The 21488-nt window shown below is 38.2% G+C and overlaps 1 protein-coding gene across 14 annotated transcripts in view; it reads left to right on the top strand.

The window, feature by feature from the left end:
• PARD3 (par-3 family cell polarity regulator) overlaps positions 1–21488 on the top strand; it is a 676275-nt gene that overhangs the window by 294107 nt on the left and 360680 nt on the right. For all 14 annotated transcript variants that reach the window (XM_047865961.1, XM_047865959.1, XM_047865960.1 and 11 more), the window contains one exon: positions 20276–20454. In XM_047865961.1, the coding sequence (XP_047721917.1) occupies positions 20276–20454 (179 nt within the window). The remainder of the gene's footprint in view (positions 1–20275; positions 20455–21488) is intronic.

Below are 21488 nucleotides of genomic sequence, written 5' to 3'. Positions count from 1 at the left end.
TGTTTTAAGATTTTGTTTGCTTGCTTAGTTTTTTTGTTCAAGTAGTGAAGAAGAAACGACATCTCAGTTAATGAGCTTAACATTTATATTTGTCCCTGATGAAATGGTGTGGCAAGAAAATTGTGCCAAACTGTTGCGATGTCTTTAGTAGGCATGGTTTGAGGAAATTTGATCATGGCCTGGGTTGCTGAGTTTTGGAGAGGTTTTCCCTAGCCTCGTGTGTCTTAGTGTAAACTTGCTCATCCCTGAGAGTGGTATATGGCTGTGGCTCCCATGGTCTCCACTACATCCTAGTGATCTTACATTCTACATTTCATCTAACAAGGTTGGCATCACTTCGTGTCTGAAGCAGGATGTGTAATCATGGAAGTGTGGAAATAATATTAGAGCTTTGTGTACACTTTGAGTTTATTATCTCATAATTTAAAAGTTATCATTTCTTGTATGTGTGTGATAATGTTTATGTTAGTGGAGTTGAGCATGCATTTAAATGGTACATAAATAAAACCACTCTTGTGCTGCATGCTCACACAGTTTTTGCTAACTGTGCTATACTGTCAGGAAAGAGTGGAGCTATGAGACCTGTCTCCTGGGTGACCTGTCTGCATTCTCTCTTGGGCAGCCTTTCTGTCCATTCAGCTTGCTGAAAGATCCACATCTCTCTCTTCTGCCCCAATGCCTTTAAAACTTTCAAAAGCTTCTCGATACTTTTTAACACAGTTCAGAATGTTAGTGTGTTTTGTTAAGGTTTGTGAGAGGTGTTTTGTGTCTGACTTTTCAACCTTATCTCTTTTGACCCTGTAACTAGCTCCCTTGGAGTTTCTTGTTTGGGAACAGGCCTGCTGAACTCTAAGCACCCTGTTTTCTCCTGGTGTGGTAAAGCTTCTTCTCTGTCCTTGTTGCCCAGCTGGCTAACCTCAGCTTCTCCTTCACAACGCTGCTGAAGTAACAGTTTCTCTGATAGGTCTTTCCTGATTCCGTATGTTTGCTGTTTGGACCTGTCGTGCCTCGTACTTTCGGTGAGTCCAGGGGCCTGGGGAGCTTGTCTGGTTGTACCGCTGGTGTGCTGGTAAATGTTTCACAACTGAATCTCTGAAGACCAAAAACAGATGTGGCTTTGTGGCGTTTGTCCATTTCCCTGGTGTAAATACTCTTAGTCATGTCATGTTGCTGCATGCCGAGTCCATGAGAGATGCTCTGTAGCACAGCATTATAGCGCATTTCCACCACGCAGGTGCAGTACGTGCGTCAGGAGCATAGGTAGATGATAAAATGTAAAATATTTGGGAGGTGAAGTGTCTTGGGAATTTGTCTTCTTTGTTTTTAATATAATTTACTTAATTGTAAGTTTATATAATTTAACTTTTAATAATGGCTCTAACAACCGACTCTCAAAAATTTAAAATAATCTTTTCTGATGAGATGGTATGAACCTCTATAAATCCTTTGTGTCAAGCACAGACAAGTCACACTTTTTACAAACAGAATAAGGTGAGCATGACAGGTGGTCACTGAAGACAATTGTAGTTGTGGGGTGAGGAGCATTTTCACGTAGGTCAGCGGAGGAAGGAGAGAGAACGTAAAAGGCAGATGGATCTCTTGATTACCTGTATTTAGCCACTGAGTGGATTGGGTAAATGGGGTAAGAGAATATTCAGATTCTGACCAAGACTGTATTAAAAACATGTATAACCTCCCTCTCAGCTTTTTTTTTTTTTTTTTTTTTGGTTAATTTTTATTTCATGTTTATTTATTTTGAGAGAGAGTGCAAACAAGGGAGAGGCAGAGAGAGAGGAGACACAGAATCGGAAGGAGGCTCCAGGCTCTGAGCTGTCAGCACAGAGCCTGCCGGGGCTCGAACTCAAGAACCGCAAGATCATGACCTGAGCCAAAGTCACACACTTAACCGACTAAGCCACTCAGGTGTTCCTTCCTTGGCTTTTTATTTTCATATCATTCTTGGCATTTATTTTCATATCCTATCTATGTCTGTCTATGTGTGAAAAGGTAAAGATAAACATGAGCTGTGACTTTCTGTCTTCCTAGACCCTCTTTGATGGTTATCCTTTCTGGGGCATTCCGCAGCAGACCTGGCAATGCACTCAGCATCATGTGTCCCCAGTGGTACACATCAGCATTTCAAATTTTAACCAGATGAGAAGTAAAGGAGGCATTCTTTTTCTGTTTGGTCTTTTCCAGTGATTTAGCTGTCGTATAAAAATATTTAATGTGTATTTTTGGTATTTTAATTCAGTAAATGTGTTTTGAGATAGAGCCAGCCTTCTGATAGGCAGTGTGTTCTTAGTGAATCTATGATTAATTTTTAAAGATGCTGAATACTATTTCTTTTCAAAAGGAATTTCTGTTTTCTCCTTTTAGAAATGCAGGTACAAAAAGAATGTGGTTTGTCAAATAATCATTTAATACCTTGTAAAGATCCTCCACTTAGGTCATGGTAATTTTTACCCATAATTTTCTTCAAGAGTATGTGAGATTTTTTGAAATGGGAGGTTTCAAAGGTTTGAAAAATTTGATGTTACGCTCCTCTCCACCTCCCCATAAAGGAAGAGCAGTGTTCTGTCCCAGGCCTGTTATGAAGTGCATGCGTGATACATAATTGGAAGACATGCCTAGAATAAATAAATCCCAATTAATTAATTTCTTTCACATACACTTTTGAACACTCAAGTTCTAGACATGTGAAGATAAATCATTTGTATGTATCCTGTTAATTTGGGTACTTTAAAGCTTACTCTCTTTTGTGTAAATATGTAGTTGATACTGTGTAGATCCAGTATTGTAACATATATACTGTATTATCTAGTAAATATGGGTTTATGTTGATCTCTAAAATAACAACAAAAGCAGTAATCAGAAAAAAAATAAGAGAGTTGTGCAAAAAGAAAATATAAGTTGAAGTTGAAAACCAAGACAAAGGAAAAAGAAATGTTAACTGTGTGTACCATCTATCACATAGTATTCAGGTCCACAGAACATTTGGGTTTACTTCTTGGCAGCTAATGTGAAAAGGGAAATAAGAACAGTCTTTAATATTTTCTTCCTTATGAACCCTCCCGACCAAACACAAGTTTTGTCAGACTCCTGCCAGCTGTACACAATTTTAGTCCATCTACATGAGATTCTCTTAGGATTTGCCTTTCCTATTTTCTTTTAATGGCCATGTTGTTTAAATTTTCCTTGAGCTAGGGGCACCTGGTGGCTCAATTGGTTGAGCCTCCGCTCTTGATTTCGGGTCAGGTCATGATCCCAGGGTCGTGAGATCAAGCCACCTTGGGCTCCACACTGAGTCTGGAGCCTGCTAAAGATTTTCTCTCTTTCTCTTTCCCTCTCATTCTGCCCCTACCCCATTCACGCACAAGCTAAATTTCTTTGAGCTGATTTCACATCATGCATGGAAGACCTTACTTCTGTGGAAGCCTGTTGGTGTCCAGTGTTGTCAATAGTAAACAGTAAGAGAGGTAAGATAAAAAGCAAAAAGGAAAGCAAATAGAAGTGAACTGAAATTAATTTCACAAGAATGTACTTACCAACCTAGGTGCTGCTTGCTCTTTCTTGGAGTTCATTTTACTTTTGAATTATCAAGGTATTCTGTTATAACTTGCATGCTTGCGTTGTAATAGCTTTTATATGAGAACAAGTGTATAAGAAAAAGAGGGACCATGCGAGTATATCCAGATACCTAAGGCCACTCCAGTAGAGCCCCTGATTCATGAAAACATTAACATGGATCTGCTGGAGTTCAATGGCAGATGACTGCCTCTGGGAAATAACTTATATTAATCTTGCTTTGTTTGATAGAGAAGATAGAGAAAAAAGTGATGAATGTATTCTTTCTTGGAAGCCCATTTTGCTGTTTATTCCTTTTATTTACCAATCATTGAGAGGTAAGTTATCAGAAAAACATTTCAGTGATGTTTGCTACTGAAGCTACTAAATTGGTAGTTTTGTCTGAATTACTTGATCAATCCGACCTAAGTTTCTAAATTGACTAAGCCTTTGAAAAGACAATTTTGGAGAAAATATAGACTATTTCACAAGATTGTGGTAACACACTGTATGAAGGTGCAGATTAAGGGCAACCAACACATTTCTGTTAAGCCAAGTAAGTGTTCCTGACATAGAGAGCTGTGCTATGTCATCATGGTTGCAAAAGATGATGTAAAACTTACACATTGTAATAGCCATGGATTAGGACTTCTCCAATATTGTTTTCTAAAGGTTAACTGTCAGACTGTAGGTCCCCTAAAGAAAAAGCTTTAAAATGGCCCAGGAAAGAGCATTCATTTTACAAGCAATGTTTCTAGACAGTATAGCCTTTCTCTGTTTTATTTCTAAAAATCAAAAGCTGTTAGGGTCAAGCAGATTTTTAGGATAGAATCCATGTCCTTCTTGTTACAGATGAGGAAACTAAAGCCAAGGGAGAAGATGGGGAGCCCAGTGCTGTTTTAACCTGTGTTTTGAAATGTATGGTTTACTGTTTGAATAAAAACCTATGCCTGGATGAGCTTCCTAATAGCAGTGGCCCAGGGATACACTTTACCCTGCTGTCCCCCTGTCCCCGCCAATCCCGTGGGGACTCTTGTATGTTCAGTCAGTGTATGGTCACATTTCCAGAGAAAACTAAGGACACACATTAGAATCTGTACTAATGCAGATAAATTTTGTAAAATCAAACAAGATTGATTACCATCCCTACTTAATTCAGAGCAAAGGAAGGGAATCTAATTTTTCTAGTTTTCCACACCTCGTTTGCTGTAATGAAAATGGCATTCTGCTTTGAGTCACTTTCAATGAAATGATTTTCAATATTGTTGTCTTTGTGACATTTTGACAATTAAAATGTATTTTTCAAGCCTACTGGAAATGCTGCAGTGCCGTTTCTTGTTTTCATTTTCCCCCCACTGGCCTGTGTCTGTGCTTGTTGCCTAGGAAACTACTATTGGGTAGAATTTTGTTTGCTTGGTTGTCAACGCTGTCAGAGTTATAGGTAAAGTTCTTGGCTGTATATTTGTAAAAGTGGAATAACTATTAGAAGTCTTTTATCTATATTAAAGTGCTTTATATCCTCAATTAAAAAGCAGCCAAGCAATTGTTTGGTTTTCTTAAAATAATAAGTAGAGGATTTTTCCCCTTGATTATTATTGGAATTTTCTGTTTTGTGTATGCATTTGCAGTAGGATTTGAATTGTCACAGTGAGTTAGTTCCAAATATAGCATTTCAATAAAAAATTCTCGTGTAAATATTTATTTACTTCTTTGGGGAGTCATGGACATATATCATGATTCCTAAAATGTGCAAACATAAACATGAAAATATTACATTAAAAATCCAATGAGATCTTAGAAAATATACATTATTTGCTCTTTGTCTGATAAGTTGAAAAATTATTCTCTGTATATAACATTGAAGTTAAAAAGAAGTTAAAATTAAAAAGAAGCAGTAGAATTGCCTCAGATCTTATTCTTTTTTAGTGATTAAAAATTAATAAAATGGAGAGTGTAAAATTAGTGATTAATTGTTTTTTTATGTAGCTAAATTCGGTGTCCTACAGAATTGTTTAATACTTGAAAAAATTCAGAGATATTTGTGTTTTTACACTGTGGTAGCCACTAACCCCATGTAGTGGCTGAATCTTTGAAATGAGGCAGCAATAACTGAGGGACTGAATTTAACCAGTACATGGCCCTTGTATTGGATGCCACAGATAGGGGCTTTGCTACTCCAAAGCATCATCTGGGAACTTGATGGAATGCGGAATCCTGGGCCACACCCTGGATCTGCTGAATCAAAAATCTATATTTTTAACAAGCTGTCTTAGGATTGATATGCAGTGCTTTTCTAGTCTAGCTAGAGCAATGGTTCCCAATCTTGGCTGTGTGTCACAATTGCCTAGAGAGCTTGTAAAAGTCCCTGGGCCTTATCCTTGATCTAATTTTCAGTATTGCGGGTGGTGGGGGGAGGGGGGTGATCTGGAAACCAGCATCATTCCCAGATTCTTTTAATGACCAGTGCAGAATTAGAACCATTGATATAACTCAAAGAGCATATGCATAATGTGAGGTGAAGAAGGGGAGATCTTTTATTTTTTAATATTTTATTTTATTTTATTTTATTTTATTTTATTTTATTTTATTTTATTTTATTTTATTTTATTTTTTTATTTTTATTTTATTTTTTTTTTTGAGAGAGACAGAATGTGAGCAGCAGAAGGACAGAGAGAGAAGGAGACACAGAATCTGAACCAGGCTCCAGGCTCTGAGCTGTCAGCACAGAGCCTGACACAGGGCTCGAACCCATGAACCGTGAGGTTATGACCTGAGCCAAAGTCGGATGCTTAACTGACTGAGCCACCCAGGTGCCTCATGGGGAGATTTTTTAGTACTGACCCGTTTTCTGACCTTTTGTTGTAGTCAAATATAGGAGGGGCATAGATAGGAAAGAGCTCTTAAATGAAAGTCTTAGTGAAAGGGAACTTGTCTCATTCTTAAATTCATTTATGACCTTTATTTTCACCTGTGGAGAACGATTGCCAAGACCCCAGCATTTGATGAGTCATTGGCTACTACTTGCCAGTGACTCTCCTCTCAGCTCTGAGGTTCAGTGTGAGTGAGTTCAGTTCATACGCATTTACTGCTGGCCCAAGGTGAGATGACCACGAAGGTAGATACTGGTGAGAAAATTGGAGGTAAGTCAGAGCCCTTGTCTTTAAGTTTTTGGTGTTCTAGGATTTCACGCTTATTGGAGAGGAGTGTGTTCTCTGTGGCCCAACTATTGAGTAGGCTTGGATTTTGTCTCTACCACTTATTGATAGGTTAACTTTAGCCAGGATGTCTTAACCCCTGCAACACCAATTTCCATACCAAAAAAATGGGAATAATAATATAACTCATTTTGTAGCCTTGTTCTGAGGTATGATCAATTAATATGTTAAGTTTTTTAGCACATGCATGACCCCTAGTAAATGCTTAATATATGTTAGTAGTATGAACTTAATTGGTTTATTATAAATGATCAGGATGTATTTATTTTTATATTAGTCTTTCCTTAAGGACAAGAATGAGTGGATTAGATTAGCTATGAAAGATCTCTGCACTTTGAAGGTAATAGAAACAGACATGTAGCCATATGTTCCAGAACCATGAAGTCTTATTGCCGCCTTGGAGCAACCAGTTGGTGCCAAATGGCTTTATTAATAGCCAGTATGTACAAGGCTTTGTGGTAAGGAATTAATTTGAAACTGGAACAGTCAAGACAGAAAAGTGGATAATGAGCTATTTGAATGCTTTTGAAGTGCTTCTGTCATACTCCCCAGTATCAAATAGCATTTCTTCAACTTCCAGCAGCTCCTGATCCTTTGCTCAGTTTCATTTGTCTTCATAATGCTGATCACCTTGTGACGTCATCTGTACTTGTTTAACCATTGCTCTTCTGTTACCACTAAATGTCAAATCCTTGAGGAGTTATTTGGTGCCAGAAACAAAGGAAACTACATGTCTAGCACTTAGTGGGTGCTCAAGAGATAGTTGTCTTGAATGAATGACTTTTGGTCTATACGTATACAGTTTTTAATACCATCAAGATTCAAGTTCAAGATTAAAAGCCTATCTATGACCAAAATAAAGTTTAGAGACTCTGAGAGTTAAGTAAAGGATTGCCTTTGTGAAGTAGTTGGTGATGGTCGATGTGCTAGTGAAATAAGTATAAAAATGTAGTAAAGTAAGGGGACTTTGAAAGTAGATCCTTCCATAACACAAAATAGGCTAATGAAATTATTGAATCTCCAGTTCCTTGTGGGGGAAAATATGACACTTTTACATAGTATTATGGGATAAAGGTTATAATAATAAAGGAAAGGGAGAATAATGCTTATCAAAAGTTAACTTGACAGCTTTTGAGGTACTTGAGTCCTTAATAAAATAACAGAAGACAAATGTCCAAGGAGAAGGGCATTTAGAGATGATCTTCAATGCAATCAATAATCAACATCCATTTTTGAAAGATGAATTACTTGTCAGATGTAGTTGATAATTTCAAAATTTAATTACATGATTGTTGAGCTGGATTGGTAAAATGAAAGTGCTGTGAGGGATTTGATATAGTTATACATATAAAATTATATGTGAAGACCTAATTTAGATTTGCTTGTACTTGCATATTCTTATATGGGAATAAATGCTCATGAAGGATAATAGTGCAAAGTTAATAGTAAAAAAAAAAAAAAGAAAAGTAAAATGTTGTTGGGATTCTAGCTACAGAGTTTTTTTTTTTTTAATTTTTTTTTTTTTCAACGTTTATTTATTTTTGGGACAGAGAGAGACAGAGCATGAACGGGGAAGGGGCAGAGAGAGAGAGGGAGACACAGAATCTGAAACAGGCTCCAGGCTCTGAGCCATCAGCCCAGAGCCTGACGCGGGGCTCGAACTCACGGACCGCGAGATCGTGACCTGGCTGAAGTCGGACGCTTAACCGACTGCGCCACCCAGGCGCCCCTCTAGCTACAGAGTTTTTAACCATAATGTGAAAGAGCAATTCTTTGAACTTTTTGAGCAAAAATTCATTTTTTGTTTTAATTTGGTCTTCTCTGGCCATCCGGTATTTGTTTCTTCTTTGCCAAAAAGATTGCCTCTATAATACTTAAGACAATCAAAGTGAAAAGGATAGAGATACAATAACACTTCAACAAAGATTTCCTAAGTGCCTTTTGCTGGACTGGGAAATATGGGTGGAATCTCTAAAATTAATGAGGAAGACAGGTAAGAAAGTACTAGTTATCAATGAAATTAACATAAAGTCTGACATCACTTACGCTGTAGGATTTTTTGGATTTTAGAGAAGGAGGTGCCTTCAAGGCTGACCTTGGAGGGTGCAGAGGGGTGGAGTGGGTGTAGAAGAGGCCCTGGAGAAGTCTGTGGCCTTCTCGTTAGTCACTGTCTTGCAGCTGGATCTGCGTGTGAGGCTTGAGAAGTGTTGCTCAGATCAGGGGTAAATGCCAGGACTGACTCCAATGGTACTGTGACCCCACCAGACCAGTAATTCCAAGTCATGACATTTGGTTTGTGCTTAGGAAAGGTGTGATGGGTGTTTTCTAGAGGACAAACTGGAGAGGCACCAGCAAGACTGGAGGGAAAGAATAAATCAAACTGATAAGTTATGTGAACCCATGGTTTATGAAGTCCAGATTTTCTTAGCACAGCTAAAGAAACGTTTTGCATAGCATAGCCCTGCTCCTTAGATTCTTAAAGTGTGCAGTCAAACCAGCAGCATGGATGTCACTGGGACATCAGAAATGCAGAATTTGAAGTCTTCCATGAACTAAGACCTACAGATCATCTTCACAACATCCCCTGTTTTGTTGTATGCACGTTAAAGTTGAAGAGTCTCTGACTTACAGGTCCCTATGCTGGTGCCTTTAGGGGTACCTCCCTTGCTTTATCTTTCCCATGTCACATCTTTAACTCTGTATTTCAGCTGTGCTGCCTTTTTTGCAGTCCTTTTAATTCTCTACAATTTAGGTGTCTGGCCTTCGCCTCTGCAGGCTTTGACTGTGTGTCTTCTTTTTTCCTCTTTATCCCACTTGCCAAACACCCCCATCACTGCTCCCAAACCACTCCAAAACTAGACAAACCCAAAACTTCAGTTTTGATGTCTTAGTCATTCATTCCTTTGTTGAGTCAGCAAATGTGTGTTAAGGGATTGTGACGGTGAAAGTGCAATATTGTTCTCTAGGAGCTGTGTGCTAGTGGGGATGCAGACCCTAAAACTTACGATGACAGCGTGGCAAATGCAATGACAGGAACAGGCAGCCCATAAGAGGAGTGCCTCAGTCGTGAAGAATCGGTCAGAGGCTTTCCAAGAGAGGAGGCACAAAGAGAGTTTAAAAGGACAGTAAGGAAAATGTAGCTGTCCCTTCTCTCCTGATGTTCTTCAAAAAGGTGACCCTCTGAGGTGTTTTGGTAGTGTTCTATTCTTCTCCTGAAGCACCCACCATCCCACTCTAAAGGGCCAGATAATTTGCCTTCCCCACGGCACTGCAGACTCTAGGGGCAGAGACCAGGTCCCTGCTGCTCACCAGGAGCCCCTCTGGAGAGGCGGTGCGCAAAAATCTCTATTAACAAAGACAAGGTTTATGGTGTTCTATGTCAAAAGCTATTTTAGTGGACGGGTGGGGAGGAAGCTTAATAACAGTGGGTTAAAGAAAAAGGGAGCGATGAAGCAGCCTTATCTTATCAAGATCCTTCATGGATCTTACCCTCTAGTTGGGGCCATTGGATGTATGGAAATAGACAGATGACACATGTACCACTGGCCACATCGTGTGAGGGAGAACATTATCTATAACCATAACGTAGTAACCTCCCACCTGTGTTCTTTATCATCTCTAGATATTTTGTTCATGTTTGAAGGAACATAGCTTAGCTAGCTCTTGCCTGCTTGCGTGCTCCTGGGTCCATGCCCTTGCTCTCTGTCTTTCTTTTTCTTTCTCTCATTGTTTCTTTTTAGTTCATTCTGATGGTCTCAACTCCAGTCCCCTCATTGCTCATTGAGGTATTTTTCTGAAAGTACAAAAACAAGCCAAAAATTTCTCCCAAAGAAAGGTGCCAGTTGTTCAAACAGTTTGCTCCCCACCTGTGGTTATTTTCATCAGGGCACCTTGTTGTATGTATCACTCTTCTTCCCTTTACTTTCTTCCTCTTACTAGTGGGTTTTTATCACTGGGCAGGGGGTGGTCTGTTAGACTGTTTGTTCCCTTTTGAATGTTCAGAGAGTAGGATTCACTTGGAATGATTTTTCCACAATAAATGACTTTCAAAAAACCCTTGGCTGTATAGTCATTAGTTTTTAAAATCTCTAGAATAGTAGTGTCTAACAAATGTTCACACATGTTTGTTGATTGAAGTAAGACAGACATTTACCTGCCATAGCAAAACAAAAAAGGGACACCAAAATTAGATAAAAGGGAAAAGACCACCTTTGTGGAGTTTTGCTTTCGCTGCTCTTTGGGCTGGCCTGAACACTCCCTGATGGGCTCTTGGCAGGTGCTCAGGATTCTGGCAGAACTATTTTCCCTGAGATGTCACTGTCTTAGCAAAGGATTTGGGGACACTGAGTTTTTATATACAGGATCAGTAGCCAGTGCATATTTTTGTAAGCAGCTGGTTATTTACATAACACCCTCCAGCCAGGCCCTTCTCTCTCCTCCAGGATACAGAAAGATAAAAGTGAAAGGTTTTGTGTTTTTTTTTTTTTTTTTTTAACCTCTGAAGCCTGTTTTTCTCACATACCATCACCACTCTTTTCCACCCTCAGAGACAAGTAAGGAACCCCTGAATTGCATCTTTAACAATTGGGAAATTTTTTATTCCTGACTGATATATGTTAACCAACTTTAAAACAGTTTTAGTTTCTACTTTGTGTGTGTGTGTGTGTGTGTGTGCGCGCGCGCGCACGCGCGCTCATGTGTGCGTTGGGGGGCAGGGAGGGTGGGAGAGTGGGCAGTTACCATGAATGGGGTGAATACTTGTCCTCTGAGTTAATGGCTGGCTGACACGATAGCAGTGGAAACAAACTGCAGTGGGAGAAAGGGGCATAGGAACTAGTAGAATCCCGAGCTACATAGTCTTTGTGTTCCTTAGGTCCACTTTGCCTCATGCGGTAAGGGCCAGCCTCTCTAGTAGCAGTCAGACTCTGTGCTTTCCCGTTCGTGCTTGGGTTGGTGGGGGCCAGGGGCAGATGCACCAGCTGGGCACTGATGGAACGTAGGAAGGATGGATGGGCCTCACTCCTTCCCTGCCTGGCTGTGGTTTGCTGGGAGCTGTGTCCACCCTTGCAGTGAAAGCCACATCTCCCCTGCCTTGGTGTGGTAAAAGTGTAATGGATACTTCATCTCTTGCTGTTTTTCCTTAATTCTGCCATATATTTGTAAGCAGTTCTTCCTTAGATTTTTCTCAATCACCCCTTTCTGAATCAGCCAACTGTTTGCTGCTGGGATACTAACACTGGATCTGATGGATTTGAGGAGTTAGGACACTGTACAGTGGGCCATGTGGGTGGATGGAGGGCAGTTGCTGGCCAGTGTAAGTTATTGGAGCCGGTGAGGGATGGAGTTATTGCACTGTGGAGTGTGTTGGAGGAGACATCAGTGTGGAGGGTCGACAGGGTACATGTGATGTGTATGGCAGCTGAGTACTGGGTCCTGAGAAGAGTATTATGGGAAATAGTGTTGGAAAGATTCCTTAAGTCCTGATTAATGTGGGCCTTGACATTGAGACATCTCACCTGGGATTTTCTGCTTAACTCTTGGGAAGGCTTTTTTATTTTATGATTATTTTTTAAATTGGGGTAATTGCAGAATCCCATGCAGTTGTAAGAAGTAATACAGAGAGATTCTTTTGGTGTTTCCCTCAATGGCAAGATTTTGAAAAACTGTAGTATTATATCATACCAATATTAACATTAATACAGCCCACCTGTCTTATTCACATCTCCCCACTTGTACTCATGTGAGTATTTGGAGAGTTTTGGTCAGGGTGTTTATATCCTCAGTTTCTGAATGAGAATTCCAAAATTACAAATTTAACATGCTTCAGAAACATTCTTGGTTTTTCTTTGAGAATGTTTATATGACATTGACTTTCTTTTCCCTTCTTTTATGTGTCCTATGATTCAGTGGAACCATTGCAAATATTCCGTTATCTATGAGAAATGTGTTTTAAACTGAACCTTTCCCCAAAATCACCTGTTCTCTCTAGTGAAGTAGAAGCATATTGTGGATTTGATATGCCTCAGTTCTCCCAGGAGAGCAGTGTGGTCCTGTCCAGATTGCACAGAGCAGGGAGTCAATTAACAAGTATTCTAGGTACAGCTGGGTCACTGAGGAGCAGGGTAGCCTTTGACCCAGCCCTTAAACTACCTCTCTGGGCCTCAGTGAACTCATCTGTGAATGTGATGTTTCAGTTTATTTCTAGGGAACCTTCCAACTAGAATATTATTTATTTATTCTTTATAGATATAGATATAGATATAGATATAGTTAATAACAGGCGATAAGACTCATTTTATATCCTTCTGAGTTATTCACTGTTTTTTAGAGCTTATTTTGTGCCTTGCACTCCACACATTTCTTCAAGGATTTTTCCTCAGTCGCTGAAACATGAGAAGCACCTTTATACAAAGGGCAGCATATATTGGAAGGTCAATTTTGCAATATTGATGATGGGTTTTTTATCCCCATGGCATGTGTTAATAACGTGGTACTTCTCACTGTGAGATGTGTTTTTAGAAAATGTGTAATTGCCCTGAAGATTGGGGAGATGGTCTTCATTTCGCATGAAGAGTAATTATGCTGTTTGCATCATAAATTCTAATAGAACGTATGTAACTGCATATTATTTTTAGATATGATTAACTACCTCAACGGCTTATTCCTGTCTTCTTGGAAAAGGTTTATTCACTGATTTGAGTGGTTAAAGAATTTAGAAATCACTGGGAGAATGAAAGAAGAGAAGGAAGAGAAAGTTGATTAGAAGTAGGGGCTTTATAGTTAACAGTTAAAAATGTATATGTCTGCCCTTTTAGTATTTGCTCTAACTCATTATTAGATTTGCCAGTTTCCACTTATTTAAAAGGCACCTTACGTAGAAAGGCAAATCAATATTTACAGTACATTAGTGGCACAGAGAATTTGAAATCTTGTGATGACAGTTGATTGCTGTTTTAGCCACTCTTCAAAGGAATGCACACATCAAACAGCCTCCACGATCATCCTGGACCCAGTGACATCGCACCAGTCCCTGTGTGCTCCCTCCAGCAGCTTAATTATTGAAGATCCTCATCTTTGAATTTTCTTTTTAATATTTCAGAGGATATACTTAGAAAATCTATATATTAAATAAATCAGAAGATTATGGGAAGAGAAAGTTTATTATCATGTTTTTAAATGCATTGATTTTCCTAAAATTGAGGATGAGGAATTGTAATAATAATGACCAAATTACCTTAAACAAGAAGCTTCTATTATTTCTAATTACTGTAAAGAAGAGAAATTGCTGAGATAGGCCATGGGCAAACCATAGAGGAAAAGGCTGTATTCATATTCTGTTCCTCTGAGACCATGACAAAATTGCATTCTTTGTATAATATGTTTTATCAGAACCATGAAAGATGGGAAGCCTGTCAGATGAACCAGGTAGTTGTGTTTTGTGAGTCATTTTGTTGATAAGGCCAAATGTTTATGGTGATCTTTATTTTTTTAATTTATTTTTTTTAATGTTTATTTTGAGAGAGAGAGAAAGCATGCACATGTGCACACTTGCAGGAGAGGGGCAGAGAGAGAATCCCAACCAGGCTCTACGCTCAGTGCAGAGCCCAACGCGGGGCTCGATCTCACGACCGTGATATTGTGACCTGAGCCACCCAGGCGCCCCTCTAGTGATCTCCTTTGTAATCAGGTTCAACTTGGCAAAAGACCACATGCCATTTGTGGCTACTTCTACCCCATTACCTACAATTCATGTATTTTCATTCTCCTCTGTTGCTTGTAATACTTTAACCCATTTAGAGACACTTAATGGCTATAGATACTGCTTTGGAAAAGTTTTATCTTTTTTCTAGTTCATTTTTTATAAATTGTTATAAGTTCTATTAAGATGAGATTTGGTAGGTGATCACTAGTGTAGTATATGAACATATTTGGAATGACATCTGTTTTTGTCATTAAAAAATTTCTTATCCCATTAGTGCAAGGTCTGGTTGTAAAGGTTAGGAGACCGAGGCCTGGACAAGGGACCGACATGCCCAATGGCCACCAGTCTAGGCCAGCGGTCCTTAATGTGAGGTTTGTGCATCCTTGGGAGCCACTAAGATCATTTCTACGAGGTTGTTAGGGCAAGACTATTTTTCATAGTATTACCAAAATATATTTTGTGTTTTTCACTGGGTTGATAGTCTGCACCATGGTGCTCAGGCACTGATGGGTAAAATGCAGGATGGTGGCACCAAATGTATTCTCCACCCAATATGCTCACACTTTAAGAAACAAAGGGATTTCCATCTGCTGCCCTTAATGAAGCAGCAAAAATGATTGTTCTGATTAAATAATGACTTTTGAGTACACAATTTAATATGTTGTTAAAGTGGTAGGTAGGCATAAAGTACTTCTATGCATTGAAGATTCGTGGTTATGTTGAGAAAAACTTGTATGTGATGGTTTGCATTTATAAGCTGAGGTAACCATTTTTTAATGAAACACCACTTGTCTGTCTTTTTTTTCTTTTGCTTTTTTGTTTTGTTTTGTTTTTAAAAAAAAAAAAGACGGGGGGCGCCTGGGTGGCTCAGTCGGTTGAGCGGCTGACCTCGGCTCAGGTCGTGATCTCTCTGTCCGTGAGTTCGAGCCCCGCATCGGGCTCTGTGCTGACAGCTCGGAGCCTGGAGCCTGTTTCAGATTCTGTGTCTCCCTCTCTCTCTGACCCTCCCCCATTCATGCTCTGTCTCTCTCTGTCTCAAAAATAAATAAACGTTAAAAAAAAAAAAAGACGGAAAACTGGTTCTTAGACTTTGGTATCTGGCAGTTTCTAGAAAATGAATGAAGTGGGGGCGCCTGGGTGGCGCAGTCGGTTAAGCGTCCGACTTCAGCCAGGTCGCGATCTCGCGGTCCGTGAGTTCGAGCCCCGCGTCGGGCTCTGGGCTGATGGCTCAGAGCCTGGAGCCTGTTTCCAATTCTGTGTCTCCCTCTCTCTCTGCCCCTCCCCCGTTCATGCTCTGTCTCTCTCTGTCCCAAAAATAAAATAAAAAACGTTGAAAAAAAAAAAAATTTTTAGAAAATGAATGAAGTGAGCCTGCATTACGTGGCAAATAACAAACAGTATTTATTGCCAAAGAAAACATGTAAGCCTTCTACTGAAAATTAGATATTGGAAAACATATATTCTGCCATGAATATGATAGCTTCCCAACACTTAATGACTTTTCTCATGAATTGGTAGTAATATTCACATACGTGATTTTCTGATATGCAGAAATATATCAACATTTCTAAGAGTGGTATAAGCCAATAATACATTCCAAATAGCTAATGTTACAGAATTTTCTCATCAGTAAAAGATCCATTCAAAGTATAAGACAAGTAGATTTTACTGTGCAAAGAATAAGAAGTTTACATTCCATATTGCAGCTAACCTTTGAGAAATGTCATTTGTCAAGTTTTGGTGTGGTATCAAAGAAGAGTATCTATAGTTCTGGAAAGATTATTAAAATGGTATTCCAGCTAAATATTTGTGGTATTCTTTTTTTCTTTATATACTTGACATGTTGCAGCACGTTGAAATCAGAAGCAAGGATGAGAATCCAGATGTCATCTCTCAAGCAAAATGTAAAACAATGCTACTCTCTCACTAAATATGCTTTGTTTTGTAAAATAGAATTTTCTAAAATTCTGTTGTTAATGTTAACATATAATGGGTTTATTATTAAGTTAAAAATGAACTAAGGAATAAATATTTAAATTGTTTTCATTTCCACTTCTAATATGGTAAACATCCCTAGCTATAACCCATACAAACAAAAGCTCTTTGGGGTCCTCAGTAATTTTTCAAGTCAAAGTGTCGTGAGATCAAAATTTGGAGAACATTGGTCTAGGCTGGTCTCCTTTGGGGCATACTTAAACATCTTACACATTAGGGGTGCCTGGGTGGCTCAGTTGGTTAAGCGCCTGACTTCACCTCAGGTCATGATCTCACGGTTCATGATCTCACAGGCCCCGTGTCGGGCTCTGTGCTGACAACTCAGAGCCTGCTTCAGATTCTGTGTCTCTGTCTCTGTCTGCCCCTCCCCAGCTTGGTGTCTCTGTCTCTCTCAGAAATAACCACCTAAAAAAAATTTAAAAACATCTTACCATTGTACTACTTCTACTTAACCAGTAAGCTTTTCTTTCTTTAACATGTCTGAAATTGGGATGGCTGCTGTTTCAATCTCTATGTATAACTAACGTAGTATTTCTTTAACTTTCTGAAATCAAATGATGGTATTAGTTAAAATCAGTGTATGACTTCTCAATGTATATAATTCTACTTAGAAAACAACAAAACTTTTCCCTTGTACTAAATTGAGACTAACATGTATCTCTAAGTAGCTGGAAATGGAATTTGTTTTCCAGTGAATTGCTGATTAATAGAACTAATTTCGTGATTTGGACGGTGATTCAGCACTGACCAGGGCGCCTGAAGGTCTGGCCAGGAAATAGTTCCTGAGCTCCTCATGTCGTCTTGCTGAGCCTCAGCTTACTCATCTGTAAAGTGAGTCACATGTTTCTCCATTGTGACTAATGTAGAAACTTATTAAAAAAAAATTCACATCGTTGCAAGTTAAGTCAGTGGTTCTAATATAAGGTTACTTAAGTAAAGTGTGTGTGTGTGTGTGTGTGTGTGTGTGTGTGTGTGTGTGTATAAACTGTATAAAAATGCCCATAATTTTCATGCAACCATAAAACCAAGAAGAAATTATAAACTAATGCAAATACAAACTTACCACATCAGTGTGAGAGACAGCAGTGTGTTGCTGAGTCTAATCACAGGCAGCATGAGTGTAGACCACCACCGTGTGCATGTGGTCTTTGCGTTTGGACCTAGTGATGCTGCTGGCATGCACTATGATGGTTCTGTTCTTTCAACACATCGAACTGTAGGAAAACCTTGATTTCAAGATGATCAGGATACTACTTGGCATTTTTTTTTTATTACGTACACATTGTTTACTTTTTAAATTGAGTTCTGTTCTTTTCTCATTAGCCCAGTACTCAAGCCTAGGACACCTTCCTGACTGTGACAGTGGGCAGAAATGAAAAGATGGAGCCTTGAAATTGCATAAGGGTACTTGGTTACTAGGTAGTACAAGTGAAAGACCCATACTATCCTATCTATTATTTCCTTTTATGGATATCACTAAAATGAAGACAAAGTTTAATGTGCAAAGAACTGACAGGAAGGGCTGCTAAATAGTGCATCTCCTGGGTCGTCCCTCACCCTGCAATTATGTAAATGCTGCCCTGGTCCAGTGCCCTGGCATCTACCCAGAAGGGACAGCCCATAGGGTCTGCAGTCCCCACTGTCACCTACCTCCTCTCTAGTTTCCCTTTCCCCCCACATCTACAATTTCAAGAGTTGTAGATACCAGAGGTAAAAGGCTAATTATTTTTACCTGTTTCAGACTAACAGATTAACACAGTGATCATGTCCCATCAGAAGATGATGGTCCTCTTTATCTGCATCCTATATGCAATTTATTTTTTTTCTGGGAAATATTTTCAAAAGCAGGTATAGTAAGCTGTTTTATTTTGTCTAAGCAAATTCAGAGACACTATATAGTTCTTGAATTTATTTTGGGGTTGAAATATACTTTTTATGTGATTGTTTTATTGTGGATAGAACTTTTGATCGTTACTTCTGTACTGTTTTTTAAAGACCATCTCTTGTGAGTAGTGCTTCCTTTAGACTTACACACACAATGCACACATGCATGCATACACACACATAGAAATTGAGGTGTGCAGAGTTCCTTAACAGCTAGATTAATAACACCCCTGTAATTGGAATGCAACAGAACTCATATCCAAGAAGCAGTATTATTTTCCAGAGCTATTTTTTTCTTCCCCCTCCTTATTTTGCTTTTCTGCTTACATTTTTGATTTGATGGGAACAATTTTGTTATTTGGGAGGGAAGTTTTGTTTATAGTAAAAACATTGTAGTGTTAACACATAGATTTTTAGATGTGTATTTTTGTGAACCTGTTTTTAAAATGACTATATAGTTCTTAGTGTGTTTTATTTTTGGGTGCAATGTAAGTAGTTAAGGGCTGTCACATGCTTTTACTTACACTTAAAAATTAGAAATTATTTTTCTCTAATAATTTTCATGTGTTACTCCCAGCAAATTAAGATAACAATTAACAATGTTAAATGTTCAGCATATTTTTTTTCTGGTGATGTTCCTCAGGCTCTATTATTATCAAATCCTCATGATGTAGAAACATATGTTAAAAGCAGTGTTCAACGATTGATACGCTTCTGTTTTCTCTGATCATTTCTAATTTGCTTTAACATCTTTGAGACTATTGGATTGACAGTGGTTTAAATATCACCTTCAATGTGTATAAATAGTCTGTGTTTAGTTGAGTATTGTCTAGGATCTATGTATCCACACCATTGATCAATGTATCCGTGTTCCCAAAATGGTTTTCATAGAGTAAATGCTGAGTTTACACCACCATTAAAGCGGTTTCATTAGAGACTTTCTATAAATATTTACCTTGCATTCTAGTTTTTGAAAACAGATGATCTCTCACATAATTAAGCTGAATTTTTTGTCTTATATTTATTATGTTTTTGAGCGATTTTCCTCAGTTGATGAGTGGAGTTTTTGATTCTCATTCCCAGTGTTACAGACTTGTTCCTTCTCTGCTGTACCAGTGATTGTATCTGCTAAGATGTGCTCAGTGATACTGATACAAACATTAGCCTGAGCTTGTTAATGATTGTGTTATAACAGTTGCAAACAGACTTCTCTTTTATGTGAATACAATTGCTAAAACACTGTCTTTCATGTAATTGTGTATGCGAGTATATTGCAGACACTAACTGTGTATTAGCAATTGCTTTCAAGACTTCCATTTAAGGATAAGGAATATGTTTATGTTCTATATTTTCTGATAGTACTTCCTTGAAGAAAATAATTATCTTACTTAACAGAATTCTTTAATGGACAAGCCAAACAGTTTAGGTTGTGTATCTTTAATCCAGATATGATTAAAAGTGAGATGAAATTTGTTCCATGGATACATTGTTATTTATCTTTTAGAATATGTATGATATTTTACTTAAAAATATTTGGTACTGTTTTAAGACTTTATCTCATTTAGACCTCAAGATACCCTCAAAGTTTCTATTCTATGGCCATTCACATAGGAAGGGACTAGAGGCAGACAGTAGTCAGGCAACTTGCGCAGAACCACAACTTGGTGAAGTGCAATTAGGAGCCTGGGCAGTCTTACTCCAGAGCAGGTTATCTCATACGTAGTCCTTTTCTTTTGCTGAAAAGTGCTTTAAAGGAGCTAATGGAGTCTCTATTTAGAATGCTGACCCACTGTCACCTTAAAAGTGTTACTCTATTCTTTAATTTTTTGGATTTCCCTACCTTTATCCTAACATGCAGTTTTCAGACATTAGTTATCTTTTTTAAAAATATAATGCTTTTTTGTATTTATAGATATGCCTCTTCATGTCCGACGAAGCAGTGACCCAGCTTTAATTGGCCTTTCAACTTCCATTAGTGATAATAATTTTTCTTCTGAAGAGCCTTCGCGGAAAAACCCCACACGCTGGTCAACAACAGCTGGCTTCCTTAAGCAAAACACAGCTGCTAGCCCTAAAACCTGTGACAGGAAGGTAACCATTTCTATTTTGTATTAGTATCAATGATGAATGTCAACTGTTGACTGGATCCTTTGCTTCTAGCACATCTTCACTATGGCCCTTTGTGTGTGTACTTATCAACTTCTCCGTCAAAGTCGAGATAACTTGCTGTTTTATGTTGCCCTTGCAGTTTCTGAGAAATTTCATGCTATTTATACATTTATATATGTATCCGTTTTTTTTGAATAGATAATATATTTATGATTAAAAATGAAAACTTCTGACATGCAATGTGTTTGTCCTTTGTGTTTTTTGAAGAAAAACTAGTCATCCTGTTTTTCTTCAGGGGCAGTCCTCTTACCTTTTTGCATGTCCTTACAAAGATATTTTACACATGTATAAGCAGATATTCGTATTGATTCATGAGGTGCATTAAAGAAATTATAACATTATGGACTTTTAAGGATGAAAGTGGACTCCACAGTCATTTATTCTAACTGCTCCATTGATAATTTTATCTTCCTACAGAATGGAAGTGTACTGTCTGGTCTTAATAACATTTTCTTCTTTGACCTAATTTATTTCAGTCTGTGATCTAATTTATTTAGTCTAAAAAATAAACTTTATTTTAGTTTATTCTGTTTTTTTCAATTTGTTTCTTAATGCTCTTCGTCATATATTCCTATAGAACTCTTAACATCCTATTCTGTTTTACGTCTAACTTTTTACTCGATGAGCTTTAAGCACTGTTTGTCATTTTCACTCCTGAAACTGTTGAGTGTCAGTAAATATCTGTTGAATGAATGAATGAATATTTTTTTTCAATGCAGATAGCAATTGAGCATCATGTATATTGAGAAATGTGGAACTATACTAATTACATATTAATATTAAAATGCATATAGCTTATGATTTGCTTGACTTATCCTTTGCATCTATGTGAAAATACCTGTTTTAAATTTTTTTAACTTGGTGTTGCATTTTTACAAACTCTTCTTTGTAGTAGTTCATTTAGAGGGAAAAATACTTAGAGTACCTAGAGTACCTTAACTGAGAAGAATCTACCA

The sequence above is a fragment of the Prionailurus viverrinus genome, chromosome B4 (genome assembly GCF_022837055.1).
Source record: "Prionailurus viverrinus isolate Anna chromosome B4, UM_Priviv_1.0, whole genome shotgun sequence".
NCBI lineage: Eukaryota > Metazoa > Chordata > Mammalia > Carnivora > Felidae > Prionailurus > Prionailurus viverrinus.
The sequence above is the reverse complement of the archived record's forward strand: the minus strand, read 5'-3'. Positions and strand labels throughout refer to the sequence as shown.